Below are 23,681 nucleotides of genomic sequence, written 5' to 3' on the forward strand. Positions count from 1 at the left end.
TTAGTTATTGCCCCTCAAGATAATGAAAATAATTTGTTTTTCCACTTAATGAGAGAATTTCTACTCTGAGTTACTTCTTGTGTAAATACCCATGGTGACTGCAGGTGGTGGCAGCTGACCCAAGTGACCTGCCCTCTGGTGGCCACCACACACCTGCACCATGGTGGGCCCTGAGCTGAATGCTGGACACACCACGTTCTGAGGGCCAGGATGTGCTGGATGGCGTGGTGGGGGCCGTGGCGGAGGGCCGCTTCCGGTGGGTGGGTATGGTGTCCACACTGATGCCCAGGGAAGGGGCATCTCCAGGTCACTCAGTGCAAGGCCCGCAGGCACCTGTGCTGAAGGCCAGCGTCTGCCCCTTGCTCAGGCACCATGTGCCCGTTGGAGAAAGTGGGTTCAACGGTGGGCAGCCTGGGGCCCACGCTGGGAGCTGGCTTCACAGACTCATTGAGTCGTGGCATTTTTTGTAGAAACACTGCTGTTCGGTGGAAGCACATCTTTCAAGTCAGGAAATGTCTGACTCGGGTTTATTCAGTGAGTTTCCAAAATGCCAGGGAGAAGGGACTCCTGACCCCATGTGCTCATTGCACTGCCTGGCATGCTGTCCCACTGCACCTGCGTCATGAGATCCGCGCTCCCCTAGTGACACAGGCAGAGCCTGGAAGCGGGGGTGGGTTTCTTCCCACACTGAGGACATCAGTCAGGGCTGGTGGGCAGCACAGGTATCCAGCTGCCCTGGGGCCCTCCTGTGCGGGAGGAGGACGTGGGTCCCTAAGCAGACGTGACTGTCCTGACAAGGTGACGCCTGGTGAAGACAGGGTCGTGGTGAGGCTTCTGCCACCAGAGGCTGCAGAGGCTGGAGGACTCGCCTATGGGGCTCAGGGGGCGCAGCCCTGTCCCGCCTCGTCCTGATTGCCAACTCCAGCAATCAATGTTGTGTTTCAGGTGGTGGGGGGCAGCTTCAGGAAAAAGCCCCTTACTTGCTGGAGACTGCTTTCCACCAACGTGGAAAGGGCTGTATTTACTGAGTCCTCTTAGAATGTCTATGGCCTACATTTTGACTTGCTAGTTTCCTTTTTTCTTAATTTTTTATTGAAGGATAATTGCTTTACACAATTTTGCCATTTTCTGTCAAACCTCAACTTGAATCAGCCTTAGGTACACATATAACCCCTCCCTTTTGAAACTCCCTCTCATCTTCCTCCCCAACCACCCCTCTAGGTTGATAGCCCCTGTTTGAGTTTCCTGAGCCAGACGGCAAATTGCTAGTTTCTTTATACAATAAAATTTCAGGGGACCTCCCTGGTGGTCCAGTGGTTAGGAATCCGCCTTCCAATGCAGGGGATGTGGCTTCAGTCCCTGGTCAGGGACGTAAGATCCCACAAGCGATGGAGCAGCTAAGCCCTCACAGCAGCAAAAGATCCTGTGTGCCACAACTGGGACTCAATGCAGGTGAAAATACACAATTACAATAAAGTTAGAAAATTCAACTATTAAAAGGTGTGTCTCTGACAGGGAGCCCTGGAGGATGACCCACTGGAGAAGACTGCCAGCCCCAGGCGGCTCCACCTGGGGGCTGGGATCCACTGGGACGTGTAGGGCTTGGTTTCCCCACACTGGCCACAGGACTGGAAAAGGTCAGTTTTCATTCCAATCCTAAAGAGAGGCAATGCCAAAGAATGCTCAAACTACCATATACTTGCACTCATCTCACATGCTAGTAAAGTAATGCTTAAAATTCTCCAAGCCAGGCTTCAACAGTACGTGAACCGTGAACTTCCAGATGTTCAAGCTGGATTTAGAAAAGTCAGAGGAACCAGAGATCAAATTTGCAATATCTGCTGAATCATCAAAAAACCAAGAGAGTTCCAGAAAAACATCTGCTTTATTGACTATGCCAAAGCCTTTGACTGTGTGGATCACAGCAAACTGTGGAAAATTCTTCAAGAGATGGGAATACCAGACTACCTTGTCTCCTGAGAAATCTGTATGCAGGTCAAGAAGCAACAGTTAGAACCGGACAAGGAACAATGGACTGGTTCCAAATCGGGAAAGGAGTACATCAAGGCTGTATATTGTCACCCTGCTTATTTAACTTACATGCAGAGTACATCATGTGAAATGCTGGGCTGGATGAGAAACAAGCTGGAATCAAGATTGCCAGGAAAAATATCAATAACCTCAGATATGCACATGACACCACACTTATGGCAGAAAGTGAAGAAGATCTAAAGAGCCTCTTGATGAAAGAGGAGAGGGGAAAAAGCTGGCTTAAAACTCAACATTGACAAAACTAAGATCATGGCATCCAGTCCCATCACTTCATGGCAAATAGGTGGGGAAACAATGGAAACAGTGACAGACTTTATTTTCTTGGGCTCCAAAATCACTTCAGATGGTGACTGCAGTCATGAAAGATGCTTGCTCCTTGGAAGAAAAGCTATGACCAACGTAGACAGCGTATTAAAAAACATTGCCAACAAAGGTCCATCTAGTCAGAGCTATGGTTTTTCCAGTAGTCATGTATGAATGTGAGAGTTGGACTGTAAAGAAAGCTGAGCGCTGAAGAATTGATGCTTTTAAACTGGGTGGTGGTGGAGAAGACTTGAGATTGCAAGGAGATCCAACCAGTCCATCCTAAAGGAAATCAGTCCTGAATTTTCATTGAAAGGACTGATGCTGAAGCTGAAACTCCAATAATTCTCCAATACTTTGGCCACCTGATGGGAAGGGCTGACTTACTGGAAAATACCCTGATGCTGGGAAAGACTGAAGGCGGGAGGACAAGGGAATGACAGGATGAGATGGTTGGATGGCATCACCGACTGAATGGACATGAGTTTGAGCAGACTCCAGGAGTTGGTGATGGACAGGGAGGCCTGGCATGCTGCAGTCCACTGAGTTGCAAAGAGTCCAACACGACTGAGCGATTGAACTGAACTGCACACACTAGGGTCTTTGTGTGCAGCCTTGTCTCCCAAGCTCTGGACCCAACTGTCCCCACCTATCTCTCCAGCCCCAGGCCTGCCCCCTGTGGACCTCTTTGGTGTGGCAAGTGCTTGGTCCTCCCACTCCGGCAGGCAAAGTGCTGGTGGCCACCATCTCTGCTTGTGGTGGGGGCAGGGAGGGGGGCAGGTTCCCAGGGCTCAGGCTCTGCCCGAAGACTCTGCACTAACTCTGAGCCTCATGCACACACACACACACACACACACACACACGCTCACATGCACACAGGCACGCATCCACCAAACCCGAGCTTCACACACACACACACACACACACACACACACGGTGCTCAGCCTGTGCCCTCAAGCCTCTGCACTAACCCTGAGCCTCGCACACATGCACACACACACACACAAACACAGATGCATCCACGTGACCCTCACTCATACACACACACACACACACACAACAGAGGCACATCCATGTTAATTTTAGTGCCAGAATACTGTGCCTGCAGGAGAGGCGGCCCCTTAAAACCTCCTTGGTATGATCTCACTTGTAAACAAAATTTTCACCCAAAGTGTCTTGTAATATTTTTAATAGACTTGATCAGGCTGCTGCAGGGTCTGTGGTGGGCTCCTCCCAGACACTGCTGACAGCACACTGGCAGTGCTTTAAGGCACGTGATCGTGATGAGAGTCACACAGCTTGACAGGGTTACATTCACAGAACCAGCATTCACAAGTTTAACCACTTATAATGTAAAATACATTCCCATTCCAGTTTCCATGAAATTCCTCCATTAAATCTCTTTAACAATAGAAATCAATAGTTCATTGAGCACTGCACTAAAATTATTTTCAAGAAAATGTAGAAGTGAGAGAATGACTCCTAAATTTATGTACTTGATAGTCTATATCACAAAGTCGGCCAAAGTTCAGTATTAAATAAATAAGAATCTTCCTAATAAAAAATTTTATGTTTTCTTAAGGAAATACATTCATAAGACTTTGTTTACATTCTGTTTTACAATGACAAGAACAGCTCAGATTCTAATTTATGAAATGTGTACACAGTACTGCAGCTTATAATGCTGTGTCACAGACCAAACACAGTCTCTCTGGCTGGATGTCTCGGTGGAACCTCGGACACTGCTCAGCCTGTGCAGGTTGACAACAGGCAGTGCCTGCTGCCCGTGGCACAGCTGGCCCAGGGAAGGTCGGTCACACAGTTTAATTAGTCTACAGTGTCAAGTGGGTGTCTCAGCCTCTGACCCTGCAGTGAGGAATCAGATCTGGGTCCGGTGGTCCAGGAGAGTTAAGGCAGCTGGAGATGCTGAATGGCTGGGCTATGGCACCTGGACCAGCCCGCCTGCTCCAGACGAACCACCCCTGCAGGAACAGATGGAGAATGTGCCTTCCGCCAGGCCTATGGGACAGACGATGGCTGGCTCTTATGCTCAGAGTGGGTCAAAGTGGCTGTGAATGTGAGAACAAGCATTGCAAACCACGTCACTCCTGTCCCGGTGACAGCTGAGCGAGCAACTTGGGTGGTGAGCAGACCTGTGCATCAGCCTATGGACCATCTCTGGGTGACATGGGCCACAGCCACCCTCCCTGCCGCTCCCCGTTTCCCTCAAAAGTGCAGTGAAGACTTTCCACCAGGGCCACTGGGGCCCTGTGAATTGCCATGGTCCGGGGGGGGGGGGGGGGGTGCAAGGACGCACAGAAGATGTGGTCACAGCACAGCGGACAATTCCCTGAGCAGGGCTGAGCTGCTTCACAGAAGCTTCCGGGAGCCCCTGACCCTCTGCTCCTTGACTGCCTCGAAAACCCTCCTGAGGAGCGGGTGAGGACTGAGGGCTCTGTCCAAGGCCACATCCCTGAGCCACTGAGGGTGCGGTGGGCGTGGGGGGGGGGTCCAATCCCCCTCATCCCCTGTCTGTGGTGAGCAGACCTGGGGTCTCCAAGGACCAGCTGTGACTCTAAAGAGGACTGCTTGCTGACAGATGCCCACACACCTGTTGGGACTGTGTGGGCGTGCCCACTGGGTCACTGCAACCCCTAACCCAGCCCGGGCCATCATCCAGCATCAGGTGGGGCAGCTCAGGCCACAGACCAGGGGCTTGGGGACGTTTGGGACCTGGTGTGCAGAGGCCCCTATTCTGAGGCTGGATCTGTGCCGGGTGAGCAAGCATCAGGCTCTGGGAATCTCAACACAAAAAGGACGAGCAAACAAAAGATGCTTCTGCAGCCGTGCCTACAGTCCCTAAGGTGACAGGTGGTTCAAAGATATGGTGAGTGGTCACATCCCACCCTGGGGTCAGGGCTCCCCCGACCCTGGGGCTGACAGTCCAGGGGGCTTTGGGAGAGGCCAGCCTGGGTGGGTATCATGGTGGGCAAGTCTCATCTGGTTTGGGTCTGTTTCCCCAGCAGAGCCGATAAGAATGGACACAGGTGGCAGGAACTGAAGCACAAACTGTCCCTGAGTCAGGGGTGACCATGGAAACGGCAATACACAAATACCGTTTCAGCTCAAATCCAGGACAGGTGAATAGAGGGCCCGCAACGGAGCCTCCCAGATGATGGGGAAAGCTCACGCCCACTTCCCACCCATAGCGGCCTCTCCAAAGGAACCCCAAGGAGTGCCTTGGCTCCCATCTTGCAACTCATTTGGTCCCGAGGAGTTCAGCTCCTGTGCATCCCAGCACCTAACCGGATCGGTGAGTGTCCAGGGCTACTCCAGGTCACCAAAAGATACCTTGGGAGTTGAGGCCACAACCCCAAGAAAATACGGCCATGCGAGCAGACCCCCGGATGGGCAACTGCGGCGGGGGTGGAGACCATGCATGGGGTTGGGCAGTGACGGTGGCTCGGCTGGGAGGGGCAGGTGGAGACCCCTAAGAGGCGAGGTCATGAGGGTCAAGGTCATCCCCTGGGGCGAGGTAATGGGTGCAGATCCTAGGAGGGTGGCTGTGATGGGGGCAGAGACCCCCGGGGGGCGCAACTGTGGAGGAGTGGAGCCCCCCGGGGGCGCGGCCATGGCGGAGTGGAGCCCCCCGGGAGGCGCGGCCGTGGCGGAGTGGAGAACCCCGGGGGCGCGGCCGTGATGGGGGCAGAGACTCCCGGGGGCGCGGCCGTGATGGGAGCAGAGACTCCCGGGGGCGCGGCCGTGGCGGAGTGGAGCCCCCCGGGAGGCGCGGCCGTGGCGGAGTGGAGAACCCCGGGGGCGCGGCCGTGATGGGGGCAGAGACTCCCGGGGGCGCGGCCGTGATGGGAGCAGAGACTCCCGGGGGCGCGGCCGTGGCGGAGTGGAGCCCCTCGTGAGGCGCGGCCGAGGCGGAGTGGAGCCCCCCAGGGGCGACGTCAAGCCTGCAGACCTCGTTGTGGTGGTGGTGGTGGGGGGGGGCGGCAGTCACAGAGGCGTCTCCTCCTGCTCCAGAGCGTGGGGCGGCGCGTGGCACGACGGCGGCAGCGACGCCAGCTTGAGCAGCGCGGGGCGGCGGCGCGCGCGAGGCCGCTGGAACGAGCGCCGGCTGTGTACGCGGCGCGCCGCCGCCGACCGTGCGTGCGCGCCCAGCAGCCAGCGGCGCTCCGGCCCCGCCCCCTGCGCGGGCCCCGCCGCGGGATCGGGCTCGAGCTGTACCGCGGGCCCGGGGCTTCGCGGGGTGGGCGGGGCCTGCGCGGGGCTGGGCGGGGCCGGGTTGGGCGGGGCCGGGCTCGGGGCGCGCGCGCGCGGAGGCTTCTCGACGGTGGGCGGGGACGAGCGTCCGGTCAGCGGAGCATCGGAGCCGGTGTCACCTGCGGGAGGAGCGGGCGTGAGCGCGGGGCGGCGCGGCGCCCTCCGCCTAGGCAGGAAGCCGGGGTCACGTCCCAGGCCCAAGTCCGGTGCGAGGCCCGGAGGCGAAGCCGCGGGAAAAAGACGGGCGCCAGCTCTTGCGGTCCCGCGGGCGCCTGCCTGAGGCGGCGAGCCGGGCCTCGGGGACCCCTCCCTGCCCCGCCCGCTGCACTGCCCTCCGAGTGAGGGTGTCTGCCGAGCCCGCTTCCTGCGGGCTTTCCGGGGCCGCGGGCCTTGAGGGAGAAAAGCTCGTGCCCTCCGGTGCCAAGGTCGCAGAGCCGGCGCTCTCCTAACCGACAGCCCGGAACAGGCGACCCTCATACAGCGGGACCCTCGCACCTCACAGCTTCACACAGCGGGACCCTCACACCTCACACACTAACTCAGCGGGACCCTCACGCAGCGGGACCCTCACACAGCAGGGACCCTCACTCAGCGGGACCCCTCACACAGCGGGGACCCTCATACAGCAGGGACCCTCACACAGCTGGACCCTCACACTCTCACTCAGTGGGGACCCTCACACTCTCACACAGCGGGACCCTCATTCAGCGGACCCTCACTCCGCGGGACCCTCACACCCTCACTCAGTGGGACCCTCACACAGCGCGGACCCTCACACCCTCACTCAGCGGGACCCGCCCCTCCCCTCGCTCGCGGGAGAAGCAGGAAGTCATCTGCGCCTGAAGAAAGAAGCGCGGCTGGAAGAGAGAGGCTGAGGCTGGTGAGAGCAGAGTGAGGCGGAGGCGGCAGCTGAGATAGAGAGCGACGCGCAGGGCTGAGGCGGCGCCGAGAGGAGAGGGAGACAGAGCGGGGGCCGGCGGGCCAGTTACATGTGTGTGGACTCGGGCGGGGCGGCATGCGGCTGCTCCTCGGGGCCGTCGGCCAGCAGGAACGAGTCCACGGACTTGCCGCTGAGGCGGAAGGGCGCCAGGCGGTGGAAGTTGCCAGGGGAGTTGGGGATCTGCAGGCGGGCCCTCTGGGAGGGCACCACCGCCTCCCCGGGACACAGCCAGGGCGGCACCCCAGAGAGGATGCCGGGGCTTTCCTCCGGGGAAAACGCGGGGTTGTCAATTCCTAGGAGAGAGGGCGGCGGTCGTCAGCTTCCCTCGCTCACCGGAAGGGCAGAGAGGGAGGCAGCGGCCCTGGGTCAGACAGCAGCTCGTCCTCGGCCACACGGAAGGTCACCTGGAAGGTCTCGGGCCTCTGGGGTTCCGGCCCTGCGCCAGCTCTAGCTCGCCTCTCTCAGAACGGAGGCCTCCGCCTGTGCCCGCATTTGCGCGACCGCGTGAACCGCGCTCCACCGCCTGGGCCTCCCTCCAGGGATCACCTGTGGGTAGTGGAGGGCCGTCCCCCTCACCTGAGGGGGAGTCTGTCGCTGTGTCCTGCGCGATGTTTGCCAGGAACTCGATCCCCCCACTCATCTCAGCATCATAGTTGGGGGCTTCCTCAGTGTCTGAGAGTTCCAAATCTGGTGACAGGGAAGGGACAGCGTAAGGGGACAGGCTGTAGGCGCAGGTGACCTCATCTGAGCCCTTGACCAACTGCCCCGGACCACTCACGGCGGTGTCCTCATGTCTGCCGCCCCCACTTAGCAGCCTCTAGGCAGCTCAGTAAACCGTGGTGCCCACCTGGCCACACCAGCATGGGGTTGGGCAGAGAGGACCACACTCTGTCTTCTCGAGGAGGGGCCCGGGCAGGGGAGGTGGGGGGCGCACAGAGGAAAGGGTCGGGAAGCCCGGGTCGCAGCCCTGCCCCTAGAGTGGCTGCAGCCTGTGAGGAGGGCCCTGGTGCCGAGGGGGCGGGTTTCCTGGAAGGACAGTCGTCTGCACCCGGCTACCCTCAGGCGCCCCTCAGCTCCTGCTGACCAGCGTCCAGCCGTGGCCCAGCCTACCTTTCTCCTTGATGGTGAAGTCCTGCAGGGAGCTCACCATCGGCAGTTTCCCATTTGGAATGCTGCTGTTTCTCTGAGGAGCAGAAGGAAACCGCTCACAGCTCTGGGTCCTGCCTGATCCGCCTGTCAACCCCAGGGAGGCCTCTGCCCTGTGGCCGGGGTGCCCCCTCCGTGGGGCCCGCCTGAGTGTGCCCTCTCACCCGCTTCTGGGCGCGCTCCCTCTTGAGCAACTTAGCGGCCTTCTTGTGGGGGTTGATCCCCAGCTTGGCCGACTTGAAGGACTCCAGGCGCTTCCGCATGGTCCTGTGGAAGATCTCGGTGTCCTGCTTCTCGTCCTCATCCGCGGTCAGCCCGTGCCGGCTGTAGAGATGTTTGTACTGTGGGGGGTGACGGGGGGTGGGCGGGGTGATTAGGGTTAGCTGGTCATGTCCTCAGGGCCTGGACTGCCCCCGGATGCGGGCTTGAAACCCCACCCTCCCAGGAGCGACCTGCACTAAGTAGGGATGTGCTTTGCCCTGGGGCAGGACGGGTGGGGCGCCAGCTCTGGCAAGGGTGCACCCACCTCCTGCCGGGGCTTGTACAGGTACTGCTGCAGCGTGTGGTGGGTGATCATGTCCTCTGCATCCCGGATGCTCTGCCGCCGCTGCTCCAGGGACTGCATGTCCAGGCGCACAGCACTAACGTTCTCCCTCCTGCAGGGGCCTCGGTGAGCAAGTGGGCATGACGACCTGCCCTCCCTCCTGCACCCCTGGGGCCTGGGGTCGTCCTGGTGAGACCTTCTCCGCCTCTTGTTTAAGACTGACCCCACAGTGCGCCTGCCCTTCCAACGCCCCAGCAGTGATGCCCAGAACCGCCCTGCACTGGCAGGGCAGAGGCTGGATGCCTGGAATCGGGGACCAGCGCCCCTGTCTTTGGTGGTGGGGGAGGGGGCACTCCTTAAGCGGGCTGCTGGACCCTGGCTCACTGCCTCACTCCAGCCATCCGACCGACAGGACAGGTGATAGACGCCATCAGCTCTGGCCCTGTTTCCCATTTGGGCAGCCCCAAGAGGCCCACTGGCCATGCATGTGGCAGGTCACAGGGAGCCTGGGGAGAGCTTGGCCCAAAGCAGCCCTGGGGACCTACAGGAGGTAGGAGACGGAGGCCTCCACAGTGGAGGGGCGTGGGGTGCTGAAGTCCACGTTGACCATGTTGTCCGTGCTGGGGGAACGGATGAAGGCCAGGGACCCACGGCGCTCTCCCTGTGGGAGGAGGTGGCCTTGTCAGTCACTGGCCTGGCCCCAGGGAGCCCTGTCCCGGGGTGCTGTGCACTGACCCCGAGGCACCTGGGAGAGCCAAGACCCCAGAAACGACGGTGGAGGCCACGCTGGAGCTGGGAGGCTCACAGAGACTTGTACAAAGGACCTGGTGCCTCGGGGAGCATGGGGAATCCCCATGGGATGGGGGAAGAGGCCCCATCCCCATGGGGGCTCCAAACCAGCTGCCCTAGTTTTCCCCAGAAGAGAAACCCCAGCCTCCAGAGTCAGACGAAAACCAGGCAGAGCAGAGTCCACAGGCATGGAGGTCACACTGCCGAGTGAGGTGCCCTAGAGCAGCTGGCCCTCCGGGGAAAGGTTGGAGCTGGGAAGGGCAGCCGGGTGGGGGCCAACCTGCTCTGGCAGAGCTGGTGCTGCGGGCGTTGCTCACAGGCACAACCGCAGTGCAGAGGAGCCCACAGGCCTGCGTCATAGGCACCACGGTGGCAGGCAGCGAGGGGAAGGGAGGTGGTGCCCTGCTGGGAGCCTGTCACCAGTGGGGACTGGGGGCCATAGAGGGTCCCCAGGAGAGGATGCAGCCAGCAGGGGTCACCACCCACCTTCCCAGCCCCAGGGAGGCAGCGAGGCCTCAAAGGCTCGCGGTCAGAGGGGCCGGGATTCCTGCTCTGAACTTCCTCAGCTGGTCGGAGGTGCAGAAGACAGGCCTTCCGCCCATGGCCTTGCCCTGGCTGGAGCCAGGAGCTTGTGTTCACTGGGGTCTGTGACCTCAGACCCAGCACCGCAGAGCTGGAGCTGTGGTGAACCCCACTTTCAGGGTGCCTGAGGGCCCGTGAGCTCAGGTGAACCGCGGCTGAGGCAGCGAGAAGACCGTGTGTCTCCCACCAGCTGCCCCCACCCCAGCCCGAGCCTCCGGGTGCAGATCCAGCACTGTCCACATGCGGGTCTGTCTCGCCTCTTGCCCCCCTCTCCCCACACTCCTACAAAAGAGCAGACAAGACGGCTAGTACCTCGGCTACGTAGCTGATGGCATCCTTCAAGTTGAGCTCGTGGAAAACGTTCAGAATCCGATCACGAGACTTCTGAGCCGACCTTCTCATGAGGATTTTGCTGAGGAATTTCCTATCAAAATTGGACCACCTGCGAGGACGGGTGGGTCAAACCAATAGTGGTCGGCACTTGGCAGGGTCTGGGTGAAGCCCTGGGATGGAACCCTGGGAACATCCAGACTTGCGATGGACACAGCGTGTAGCCACTGGACGGGACACTCAGTTTCCATTTACTGTGACAGCCACACAGGCGAGCTTTGAAGTGAAAGAGATGACCCTCCATGTGCCGCTGAACGCCGCCTCACGGCCCTGTGGCCGCTCTACCTTCCTGTCCGACGGCAGAGTCGTGCATGCGTGAAAGTGGGCATAACCTTCTCCTGTAATGTGGTCATGCAGATTTCCTCATAACTCTCTAGGAAGATGGGGGGAGGAGGGGGATTCCAGGAGGAGGAGGGGATTTAAAGGGGGGAAAGGGGTCCCAGGAGGAGAAGTAGGAGGATTCTAGGAGAAGGGGCTTAAGGGGCTTCAGGGGCAGGAAGGCAGAAGGGGGGTCCCAGGAGGAGAAGCAGAAGTATTCTAGGAGAAGGGGCTTGGGGGGCCTCCAGGGGCAGGAGGGGAGAAGCGGGGACCTGAACAAGGTGGTGAGTGGCTCTGGGTCCTCCGAGGGCAGTATTCTGAGGTCACTGGGGCTCAGTGGGGAAGGGTCATGGTGATGCCAGAGATTCACTCTATAGCTTGTGGGTCCTACAGTCGCTGGTTAAAGAAGAAGGGGACTAACAACTGAAATGAACGTGCCTCTGAATTTTCCTGTTTCAGTTTGTCAGGGGCCACTGCAGCCACTCACTTATCTCTCAGATAATTGTGTCCGATTTGCCCTGATATGTCCTCGATGGCCGAGAGGATGTGGTCGAAAGCCTTTGGGAGGAGAGGCAAGTGGGTCAGCGTCACCTGGACGGCCCCTTCCTCCTCCTCCCTCCTACCTTGGCCCTTCCCCCTACCCGGCCGTGCAGCTTCTCGTTGAGCTTGGGGTCTCGCTGTTCACTTCTCTTCACCTTCAGCCACTGCACCAGGGGCTTAATGGTCAGGCCCTGGAAGATAGGCACCCTGACCCTGAGGCTGGGCCAGGCCTTACCCCAGACCCACACCCCACTGTGGCCCACTGATCCCGAGCCCACCTACCCCAGTGGGGCAGAAGGGGCCACCCCTTGGCCAGGACCCAGGTCATCTGTGCCCACCTCCCGGCAGAGGAAGCCCTGCCACCTGCAGGTCACTGGACATCCATGGACACCCCTGGCCAGCTCCTTAAGAGTATCCAAGAGCCAGGCAAAGCGGGGCCCTTTCCTTCCTGGTCAATGAAACATTAACTGGGGCTTTGTTAACAGCAACAGCCAAGGAAGGAGGTTTCTAGGCCAAATCGTGCAGCAACCCTTGTGGGGCCACATGAAAATCTACTAAACTGCACCTAGTTACTAAAATTATCAACCCAGTTAGGCCTGGCACCTGGGAGGGTGAGGCCCCACCACCACCCGTACCTGGAAGATGACGGTGAAGAAGATGACGATGATGGTGGTGCTGACAAACAGGTTCTTCTCCTTGACCTTGTTCTCGTCCAGGAGGACCACCAGGGCGTAAGCCACAGCTCCTCGGAGGCCACCGTAGGACATGACCACCTGGTCTATGATCTCCAGCTGCACCATCCGGTACCGATTCAGAATCCAGGTCTGCAGGATGACCCCTGTGGGGTGCAGCGTGCACTCAGCAGTTGGGGGGAGATGCAGCCCCTCTGTTCCTGCCAGCACCCCTTGCAGCCGCAGTGGGGGAGGAGTCACTGGGAAACTGCCTCCTCCCACGAGTGAGCAAGCAAGCGAGCTAGAGAGCGGGACCAGGAGGCACCACTGTAGCCCCGCCCACAGGTCCCTCGTCCTCTTTGGAGCTCTCTGGGCCCCTGCCTGCCTCTGCACCCCCAAGCTGTGCTCCAGCCGCTCTGGAAATTCCCAAGTCTCAGTGTGACCACACATGTGGCTGCCCAGCAGCTCCAGGACAAGATGCCACCCAACTGCAGGGCCTCTGTTTCCCTGAGCCCTCAGTCCAGTGACTGCAGGCAGAGCAGGTGGGGATCATCCAACTGCCTTCTCCCCTCCCCAGCCCTGGGTCAGCACTGCATACCAGGGACTAGTGACCAGGGCTAGGTGGGGCCCCAGGGGCTCCTGCCTCTCACGTGCCATGGTGACTGATAGTAGCCCCAAGTGACCACATCCAAAGTAAGTCAGTGGGAAGCCACATCGGTTCCCCTGGCTTCTGGAACCTTCCACATGTACCCCAAGGTCGTCTTATTTCAGTAATGAGGCTATAAGACTGTGAGAAGGCCTGTCCCTTCACTGAGGGTGTCCAATGTCCTGGCCAGCCTTAGGTTTCCCCAAGGTCTCGAACCTGTCATTCACTGTGCTATAGGGCTGGTGGCCAGGGGCCAATGTGTGTCCCTGGTTCTTCAGACTCCCTGCTGCCAATGCCTGCTGTTGGCTGACTATGTCCCCTCACCCCTCTGTCATCCTCCACCGTCCCCTCAGCCCTCCTCATCCACATCACTCTCCATCATCCCCTCATCCCCATCATCCTCCATCCTCATCCCCATCACCTTCCATTGTCCCCTCATCCCTCTCATCCCCATCACCCTCCATTGTCCCCTCATCCCCATCATTCTCCATCATCCCCTCATCCCCCTCATCCCCATCACCCCCCTCATCCCCATCACCCCCCTCATCCCCATCACCCCCCATCCCCATCATCCCCCTCATCCCCATCATCCCCACTGCCCCCTCATCCCCATCATCCCCACTACCTCTACCTCTGTCATCCTCCATTGTCCTCTCATTCCCCTTTATCCCCATCATCCCCACCACCCCATCATCCTCCATCATCCCCTCATTCCCTCTCATCCCCTCATCCCCCATAGTCCCCGCCACCCCATCACCCTCCATCGTCCCCTTGTTCCCCCTCATCCCCCCTCATCCTCCTCATCCCCCTCATCTCCATCATCCCCATGACCCTCCATCGTCCCCTTGTTCCCCCTCATCCCCCTTGTCCCCATCATCCTCCATCGTCCCCTCATCCCCCCATCCCCATCCCCCTCATCATCCCCACCACCCCCGTCATCCTCCATTGTCCCCTTATCTGCCCGTCATCCTCATCATCCCCCCATCATTCCACATTGTCCTTGTGTCACCCCCCATGCTCTCCACACCCTCACCTATGGCCCTGTACACAGAGATGAAGAGCAGTGTCAGGAGCACGAAGGCTGTGTTCCACTTCCAGATGAGAGGGTCCACAGCCGAGATGCCCAGGAACATGAAAATGATGGTCTCAGCCCCGCTGGCCAGCATCTTCATGGTGTAGCGTACCGTGGTGGCTGACTGTTCCGAGATGTTGGCCTTTACGTACTTCTGGCAGCAGATGCCACAGAAGGTGATGCTGGCACACAGGACAGCCCACCATGAGGGCTCAGGCCAGGGCTCAGCTCCCACCAGACCCCGTGGGGCTCAAACCTGTCCCCTGGAAGGCAGCACCTTGGAGCCCCTGGATCCTGGGCAAGCATCCCCCGCTACTCATCAGCACTCCTTGTGAGCACAGGGCTCCTCCTGGGGCTTGGTGCCCTGGGCTGGCTATCCTGACACTGTCTGTGGGCTTCTGGGGGCCTGGGTCCCACACTGGAGGAGAGGGGGCTGCCTTGGTTTCTGTCCACACACTGAGGGGGCAGCTCTGAGGGTCAGAGCCCTGGGAGGGGCTGCTTGGGGACAGAGCAGGCGCTGCAGCCCCTGGGCAGCTCTGTGAGACGCCAACTCCTTAATTAAAAGACTAAATAGATCAAATTCTTCTCCCCCAGAGCGAGTTCCCGCCCCGCCCAAAGTGCCAGGCCTCCCCTGGGCAGGTCCGCCGGGCGCGCGGGGGCTGGCGGGTGAGCGACCAGCGAGGGGGGACTCACGCCAGAATGGCCGACAGGGACAGCATCTCGGACGTGAGATAGGACAGGTAGGAGAGGACAAACACGAAGCCGGGCTCGATGATGCGCACGTGCTTGGTGAAGCGTGTCACCAGGGAGAGCAGGAAGGCAAACACGATGCCCACCAGCGTGCCCCCCAGGCTCACCACGAAGAAGGACACTGCAAGGACAAGGAGTGCCACTGGCCTCTGAGCAGCCCTCTATGGCCGCGGCGTGGGCGAGCTGGCCTAACTGACCATTCCCCATTGAGGTCCCGGGTGACCCCAGAGGCACCAGCAGCTCGGCAAACAAGAGGCTGATTCTCTAGGCGGACAGAGGCTCTGGCCTCCACAGGGAGGGGAGAGTGCTGCGCCAAGGGAGGCCCGGCTGCCCCGCCGCGGGGGCAGCACTGAGACCAGCAGCATTGGTGGGGGGTTGACAGCAAGGACCAGGCTCTGGGCTCCCAGGAATGCTATCTGTAACTGTTCCTGCCCAGAGGGATGCCCAGGACCCCGGATACAGGATCCCCATTCTCCCGTAGGTCTGTGGGGGCAATGATCCTCGCCGCCCAGGGTGGCTGGGGCCTGGAAAACCACATTAGTGGGACCTGCCGGGGAGGGAGGGGGCCTGTCACCAAGATTTTGAAATGGAAGAATGTTTCCCTGCACAGGCTGTGGGTTCCAGCCTGGCACAGATGCTGCCCTGCAGGGTCCATGCTCCGGAGAAGACACTGGCCCTGGCTCCCCGCTGGAACACGACCCGCCAGCCACACACCTACTCCTTTCACGCAGTCCACGCCGGTCACCTTGTCGCCACCCAACGTCACAAAAGATTCAAACACATTGTACAGGACCTGCGGGGACAGAGACAGACAGGACATTGCCAGCCTGCGGTCAGCACTGACTCCTCCCCGTCTTGGGCACCAGGCCTGTTCAGACTTGAGTCTCGGGCCCCAGGCCTTGTGAGACTTGGGCCGAGTGAGGAGACCATGGCAGCAATCTGAAGGGAAAGTGAAAACCACCGGGGGAAACTCATCTGGGGCAGTAGTGTGGGGTCTGGGGCAGAAGGACAGTCTGGGAGGAACAAGAACCCTCAGAGGAAACCTGGTCTTCCCGCCCACGGTGAAGCAGGGTGGCCACAAAGCTGGCCTGCTGTAGTGATCCTTAGTTCACTTCCTAAGACACACCCAGAGTTTCATTTGCAGTGACTTTGCCGTTATGTGGCCCCTGTCTGTGGGGAGGCACCCCTGGCATCTTTGCCTGTTGACATTTAAACCTCATCCTGCTATGACATGGTGATAAATGCCTAACCCCTCACCCGAGGCTGCGGGGCTGTGTGTGTGGGAGGTGCCTGCTGTGCTCTGAGCGAAGCTCCTGAAGGATGCGCTGGCTCCATGTCCAGGGGAGGGGCCTGGGGGTGACCCGGGTTGGGGGGCTGTGGGGCCCTTGGGAAGAAATGTTTCTGTGTCCCCAGGTCTGTGCTCTCCAGTGGGGAGAAGGCCCTCACGGGGCAGATGGCAAAGCTGTGTTTATGGAAGGAAACCTGGTGGTGTTGCTGCACGGAGACTGTGTGGGAGGGATGGGCGCAGCTGTGAAGGTCGGGGGAGCAGAGCACAGCGCCCTGCTTCTTCGGCTTCCTCCTTCGTGAGGAAGACGAGCCTCACAGGAGCCAGGGAGGCGCTTCCTGGCTTGGGCAGAAGTTCACACATTTATGGGACATGGAGGCTAAAGGGCTTTTACAGCAAAGAGGAGACTGGATGTCCACTACATCTGCGAACCTGCAGGGCTGAGGAGACCCCAGGCGGGTGCTCAGACACACCACTGACCAGCCCTAGGGAGGCGATGGCTCCGTGCTGGCCCCGGGACTGCAATTCCCCAGAGCCCATGGCTGGCATGGGGAGGATGGCCTCTGATATCCGGACAGGCCGCCCTTCTCTCCGGGCTACCCAGAGCCGACGTGGACCCCCAGCCCTCAGGCCACGGGCACACTGGGCCTGGCTGAGCTCTCCTCCTCGATCCCCATGACACCGTGATCACCCACAACTCCACCGTCAAGGGCGGGGACCCAGCCTGCAGCCGAAGCTGGGATGCCAGCAGTGAGGCCCTGGAGCAGGACTGGGAGGTGCCTCCTGCCGGGCACTCACCACGGTGACGGCGTCATTGAGCAGGGACTCCCCGAAGACGATGATGAACAGCACCTCGTTGACGTGCACCTCCTCAAACACAGCCAGCACGGCCACTGGATCCACGGCGGCGATCAGGCTGCCGAACAGGAGGAAGTCCAGTAGCCCGATGTTCAGGTCTCCTGGAAGACGAGTGGGCCATTGAGGGGAGCCCTCCTCCCCGGAGGGCCAATCCTCCCCGCACTGGCCCTGCCAGGAAGGTCCCAGGGACGGGACTGTGGGCTCATGGCTGCCAGACTGCGTGTTCCAGGACCCTCCCCCACTGCGGCCTCGCCCACCCACAGGGTCTCTTGGTGGCCCGGAGTTTCTGGGTACTGGGCTGCTGTGCCCAGATGCCCCAGGGACGGCCGCCCCCTGGCCCACCTGTGGCCACTCAGGCTCACCCTTCCTTGGCGGTGTGCCCCAGCCTTGGGGCAGACCTCAGAGCCTGGAGCTGGGCTGACGGTCAGCAGAGACCATCCCTGTCTGCCGGCTGCAGGGCCGGCCTCCAGGTATCCCCTGGGCGCTGCCCTGCTCCGTGACCTTGGCTGACACCCAGCCGTGACCACTCCATCCCAAGGACGGAGCACAGGCCTCAGATGGCTGTGGCCCCTCAGGGAGCCAAACCCCAGAACGTTCCTTTGGGCCTGGGGGCAGAAGTGGCCTGAGACTGTCCCAACTACCTGAGGGCACCGCTGGGAATGACACTTTAACATCACCTGCCTGGCCCCTGCGGCCCACGCATTGGGGAGAACTGGCCAGGTGTGTTTGGTGCCATGCCAGCCTTGGGAGGCTTCCAGGGCTGAGCTTGGGGTTGGTGCTGAATGGCTGTGGGGACTTGAGAACGCCCGCACTGCCCAGGGATGAGGACAAAGTCCTAGGTGACTCCTGCAGATAGGGTGCCTTAGCCCTGTTTCTCAATGTGTCTTTGACACTGTGATTTCAAGGGAGGTCGTGAGCCCCACTGGGGGGCTTGTGGGTGCATGCTCTTCTGTCAGAGGGCCTGTCCCTTGTCTGGTTGAGCTGATGGAAGTGTTTGAGGCCAAAGCTGAGTCGAGACTGCTGCCCAGGGAGGTGGAAGCACCCTCACCTCCCTCGTCACCCCCAACACCGGGAGCTCAGCCCGTGGAGCCCAGAGGCACACGGGAACCAGGCTGAGTTCAGGGCCGTGCCATCCGGCATGTATGTGCGGCCTTGGTGAGCAGGGCCCCACCTGCTCGTTTCCCGGGTGGATAATGACCGACTCCCAGGTGGGTGGGGTGCACCTCAGAGGTATGCCAGGGCTGAGGTTAGTAACCAACTGGCAGGAAACATGGGCAGGGGGAAGAGCCATAGACACAGATCCCATGTGATGGAGGAGAGGCTGGCCTGCCTTCTCCCAGCCAGGTTGAGTAGATACGACACCCAACCTTCGGCACGGGGGCAGGTTTACCTGGGCTCCATGGGCATGGGGCTCAGGTATCGCCTTCTGCCAGAGGCCGCCTCCTCCTTCCCTGGGATCTGAGGCTGGACCCGACCTCCCTGCCAAGGGGGAGGGACAGCAGCCGGCTCGTTCCCACCGCCCCACCCACCAGCCAACCTGGTCGGACCAGACTTCATTCCCAAGCAGGACACATGTCTCGGCCTGAGGACGGGCGTGGACTGGCTGTTGATGAATTAAAACCCAGGAGGGTTAAGTGGCCACTGGTGACATCTCTGGATGACCCCCACACTCACTCTCCTTTTAGGTCTGTGTTCTTTGTCTTGTGCTTTCTTAGATGCAGCTGCTGGGAGCCTGCCCCGAGGACCCCTGGGACCCTCCAGGAGCCCCCCACCCCCCGGGGGGTGGCCGTGCCCACTCACCCATCAGGCCACTGAGGAAGACACCATAGAGCGACAGCCCAGTGGTGGCCGCGTTCCACACAGTGCCGATGACCGCATACAGCAGGATGGTACCCAGGTTGCCAAAGAAGAGCCGGTTGGGCATGAAGTAGCCGGCGTCCAGCACAATGGGCGGCAGCAGGTAGAAGAAGAACACCGTGGGCGTGAGGGAGAAGGAGGCAATGTGGTCGGCCGCCAGGACAATGCCGCCCAGCACCAGGCCCAGTACGATGAGCAGGGCACTCTCAGGGACCACACTGGTGACCTTGTGGGACAGGTGGAAGCCTGTGGGGGGAGCGGAAGTCAGGGGGCCAGCCTGGCTCCACGGAGAGGACCTGAGCTTGGGAAAAAAGGCCCCCCACCCGGGGCTGTGGCCACCTCCCTCCCGCCCCTGCTTGTGTGGCTGGGAGGCCCTGCCAGTCCATCCGGCCCTGGGACACCCTCCTCAGAGGTCTCCCTGTCTCCTGCTCAGAAAATGGCCCGCAGGGAGTCCCCATGCTAGAGTCAGGCTGGAGGGGCTGCATGGCTGCTTTGACAGAGGCCAGGTGAGCAGAGCGCAGGCTCCCACGCCCCAGGCCCCACAAACCCCCTCTGACCTCACTCCCATGCTGTATCTGGTGCCCTGGGCCCCCACCCTGCCTGAAGCCCTGCTGTATCTTCATGGGAGCGCCCCATGCAGGACATCCCCCCTGCCCCCCAGGAAGACAGCCTATAAGGCCAGGCGCTCCAGGGCGCCCCAGCCGCAATCACCCCCACCACAACAGTCACGTGCTTGGGGACAGCAGGACCCCAAAGGTCCCCCCACCAACAGTCAGGCCCCTCGGCCCCCTCGCCCATCAGCCCTGCCAGGACCTCAAGGGAGGTCACACTACTGGGGCCACTTCTCCTTTGTTTTATTTTAAGACCAAGGAAAATATGGCAAGAATCCTGTGTTAAGTCTGATTTCAAAATAGTTGGAATATTGACAGAAGAGATGGATGTTTGAGATAGTTCTCTTTTTCACTTATGTTCAGATCATAAACTCCTTCAAAATTCGACTTTAATTGAAAAAAGAAGGGAAAACCACTAGACCATTCAGGTATGACCTAAATCAAATCCCTTACGATTATACAATGGAAGTGAGAAATAGATTCAGGAGATTGGATCTGATAGAGTGCCTGAAGAACTATGGACGGAGTTTTTTAACATTATACAGGAGACAGTGATCAAAACCATCCCCAAGAAAAAGAAATGCAAAAAGGCAAAATGGTTATCTGAGGAGGCCTTGCAAATATCTCAGAAAAAAGAAGTGAAAGGCAAGGAGAAAAGGAAAGATACACCCATCTGAACACAGAGTTCCAAAGAATAGCAAGGAGAGACAAGAAAGCCTTCTTCCGTGATCAGTGCAAAGAAATAGAGGAAAACAATAGAATGCGAAAGACTAGAGATCTCTTCAAGAAAATTAGAGATACCATGGGAACATTTCATGCAAAGATGGGCACAATAAAGGACAGAAATGGTATGGACCTAACAGAAGCAGAAGATATTAAGAAGAGGTGGCAAGAATACACAGAAGAAATGTACAAAAAATATCTTAATGACCTAGATAACCACAATGGTGTGAGCACTCACCTAGAGCCAGATATCCTGGAATGTGAAGTCAAGTGGCCATCACTATAAACAAAGCTAGTGAAGGTGATGGAATTCCAGCTGAGCTATTTCAAATCCTAAAAGATGATGCTATGAAAGTGCTGTACTCAATATGCCAGCAAATTTGGAAAACTCAGCAGTGGCCACAACACTGGAAAAGGTCAGTTTTCATTCCAGTCCCAAAGAAAGACAATGCCAAAGACTGTTCCAACTACCACACAATTGCACTCATCTCACATGCTAGCAAAGTAATGTTCAAAATTCTCCAAGCTAGGCTTCAACAGTATATAAACAGAAAACTTCCAGATGTACCAGCTGAATTTAGAAAAGGCAGAGGAACCAGAGATCAAATTGTCAACATCCATCATAGAAAAAGCAAGAGAATTCCAGAAAACCATCTACTTCAGCTTCATTGATTACACCAGAGCCTTTGATTGTGTGGATCACAACAAACTAATGTGGATCACAGCAAACAAAATTTCTTAAAGAGATGGGAATACCAGACCACCTTACCTACCTCTTGCAGAACCCGTATACACATCAAGAAGCAACAGTTAGAACCAGCCACACAGAACAACAGACTGGTTCAAAATTGGGAAAGGAGTACACGGAGGCTGTATATTGTCACCCTGCTTATCTAAAGTATATGCAGAGTACATCATTCAAAATGCTAGGCTGGATGAATCACAAGCTGTTATCAAGATTGCTAGGAGGAATATCAATCACCTCAGATATGCAGATGACACCACCCTCATGGAAGAAAACGAAGAAGAACTAAAGAGCCAATTGCTGAGGGTGAATGAAATGAGGTGAATGAGGAGAGTGAAAAAGCTGGCTTAAAACCCAACATTTGAAAAACTAAATCATGGCATCTAGTCCCATCACTTCATGGCAAATAGATGGGGAAACAATGGAAACAAGGACAAACTTTATTTTCTTGGGCTCCAAAATTACTGAGGTCGGTGATTGCAGCCATGAAATTAAAGGATGCTTGCTTCTTGGAAGGAAAGCTATGACAAACCTAGGCAGTGTATGAAAAAGCAAAGAGATTACTTTGCCTACAGTGGTCCATATAGTCAATGCTGTGGTTTTTCCAGTAGTCATGTATGGATGTGAGAGTTAGACTATAAAGAAAGCTGAGCGCCAAAGAATTGATGCTTTTGAACTCTGGTGTTGGAGAAGACTCTTGAGAGTCCCTTGGACAGAAAGGAGATTAAACCAGTCAACCCTAAAGGAAATCAAGCCTAAATATTCATTGGAAGGACTGATGCTGAAGCTAAAACTCCAATACTTTGGCCAGCTTATGAGAAGAGCTGACTCATTGGAAAAGACCCTGATGCTGGGAAAGATTGAAGGCAGGAGGAGAAGGGGACAACAGAGGATGAGATGGTTGTTTGGCATCACTGACTCAATGGACATGAGTTTGAGTAAACTCCAGGAGGTGGTGATGGACAGGGAGGCCTGGTGTGCTACCGTCCACGGGGTGGTAAAGAGCCGGACACGACTGTGTGACTGAAAAACTAAGTTCTGTCTATTAAAAAGTCTTCTTTTGTATTCTAAGGATTGTCTCCTGAGATGCGAGGACCCAAGGGCAGCGGGGTCGGGGGAGACAGAGCACAGGGTGTGATCCACGAGGGTCCAGCCAGCAAACTGAGCCTGGCTGATGCACACCAGCCACCTAGGACCTGGGTTCTGGTCCAGGAGCCCCACACCCTGTCCTTGGCCTGTCTCCTCACTGGCGACCTGAGAACATTTAGGGGCTAGACACTGGCTCTCGGAAAGTCTGCCTGTCTTCCCCAGGACAGTCCTCCCCAGGTCGGGCTGAGGTGCAGTGGGGCAGGCGTGGGCCCTGCTCTGTGGCCCAGGGAGCCTCAGGTCTCAGCCAGTGGAGCAGAATGGGCCCTGAGGCCCTTAGGACCCGCTGGGGGCCCCTCAGGAGCCCGCAGGCCTCCTGGGATCAGGCACCGCGGCAGCAGCGGGTCATCTGGATGTCAGGACAAGGTCCCGCTTCTTCCTCTGATGGTTTTCACGGGAGGCCAGTGAGGGCAGCCACCCAGGAAGCCAGTGGTGGGGTCCCACCTTCACAGATGAACTCAGAGGCCAGGAGGCTGGTGCCTCATTGTTTCCACGGGAAACGGTTCCCAACCCACAGAGGGGCCACCGGCTGCACGGCCCGAGGTGCCCACACAGGATGCTGCCTGTGAACTCAGGGAGGGGGGCCGGAGTGGGGGCCGCGCTTCCTGGAAACCCTCTGGCCCCGCCCTGCTCGTCAATGGGAGGCCTGCAGGCTCTCGACCCCCGGAGGGCCCTCCAAGCCCAGCATGGGAGGGTCCCTGACGGGGAGACAGGCAGGAGCCCAAGAGCCTGGGCATGGCCGCACCTGCTCCCTGCACGCAAGTGCCCAGCCGGCCACCCACCGGGGACGGAGGGACGCATCTCTTCCTTCACAGCCTGCTCCTACCCCTCAGCCTGGCCCGGAGCCCTCCCTGTGGGCCCCAGGCCCCACCCGGACGCTCAGCTCAGCAGGCCTGGACCCGGGAGTCTGTGCTGGTCCCTCGGAGTGGTGGCGTCATAGAAAGGCCTGGGCTCTCACCTCTCCTCCCAGGGCCTCACGGAGCCCACAGATGGCGGCAGGTCCTCTCCTCTCCCTCCTGCCGCTTGGCATCTGGGAGCTGAGTTAGAAAGTCCGCTGAGAGCCAGAACCACGGTACAGCCTGAGTCCCCTGCTTGCTGGGCCACTATGAGGCTGTGCTTCTCCCAGGCTGCATGTGGCTTCCGCTACTGCGCCTCAAAAGCCCCAATGAACCCCGCATAAGCTGTGTGGAGGGCGGCCCTGCCAGCCCCAGCAGCTGTTCCCCAGAAACCTGTGCCCCCTGCCCCGGCCAGGCTCCAGGGGCCCACGTCTGGTGACCACTGGTTGGGGGCCGCTCTGAAGAGGCCAGCACGGCAGAGTCATCAGGTCCAGGGCCGGCTGTGGCCAGTGCCAGCCGACCCCAGCACACCCCCTGCCGAGACAGCAGGCCGGTTTCAGCTCAGGCTCAGAGTTTGCTCTTCAGTCAAACATCTCCCCAGAGTA

General features: G+C 58.7%; 1 protein-coding gene across 1 annotated transcript in view; it reads right to left on the reverse strand.

Moving 5' to 3' along the window:
- Nucleotides 1-7,401: 7,401 nt before the first annotated feature.
- Nucleotides 7,402-23,681, reverse strand: part of SLC9A3 (solute carrier family 9 member A3) — a 34,875-nt gene continuing 18,595 nt past the window's right edge. The window contains exons 2-16 of the mRNA XM_070476418.1: nt 18,959-19,261; nt 17,099-17,259; nt 15,730-15,808; nt 14,959-15,136; nt 14,227-14,447; nt 12,512-12,714; nt 11,978-12,067; nt 11,824-11,894; nt 10,941-11,070; nt 9,803-9,918; nt 9,240-9,369; nt 8,878-9,054; nt 8,678-8,750; nt 8,144-8,254; nt 7,402-7,860 (exon numbers count right to left, since the gene is read on the reverse strand). Coding sequence (XP_070332519.1) covers nt 7,613-7,860; nt 8,144-8,254; nt 8,678-8,750; nt 8,878-9,054; nt 9,240-9,369; nt 9,803-9,918; nt 10,941-11,070; nt 11,824-11,894; nt 11,978-12,067; nt 12,512-12,714; nt 14,227-14,447; nt 14,959-15,136; nt 15,730-15,808; nt 17,099-17,259; nt 18,959-19,261 — 2,291 coding nt within the window. The 3' untranslated portion in view covers nt 7,402-7,612. The remainder of the gene's footprint in view (nt 7,861-8,143; nt 8,255-8,677; nt 8,751-8,877; nt 9,055-9,239; nt 9,370-9,802; nt 9,919-10,940; nt 11,071-11,823; nt 11,895-11,977; nt 12,068-12,511; nt 12,715-14,226; nt 14,448-14,958; nt 15,137-15,729; nt 15,809-17,098; nt 17,260-18,958; nt 19,262-23,681) is intronic.

This window comes from Odocoileus virginianus, chromosome 14 (genome assembly GCF_023699985.2).
Source record: "Odocoileus virginianus isolate 20LAN1187 ecotype Illinois chromosome 14, Ovbor_1.2, whole genome shotgun sequence".
Taxonomy (NCBI): domain Eukaryota; kingdom Metazoa; phylum Chordata; class Mammalia; order Artiodactyla; family Cervidae; genus Odocoileus; species Odocoileus virginianus.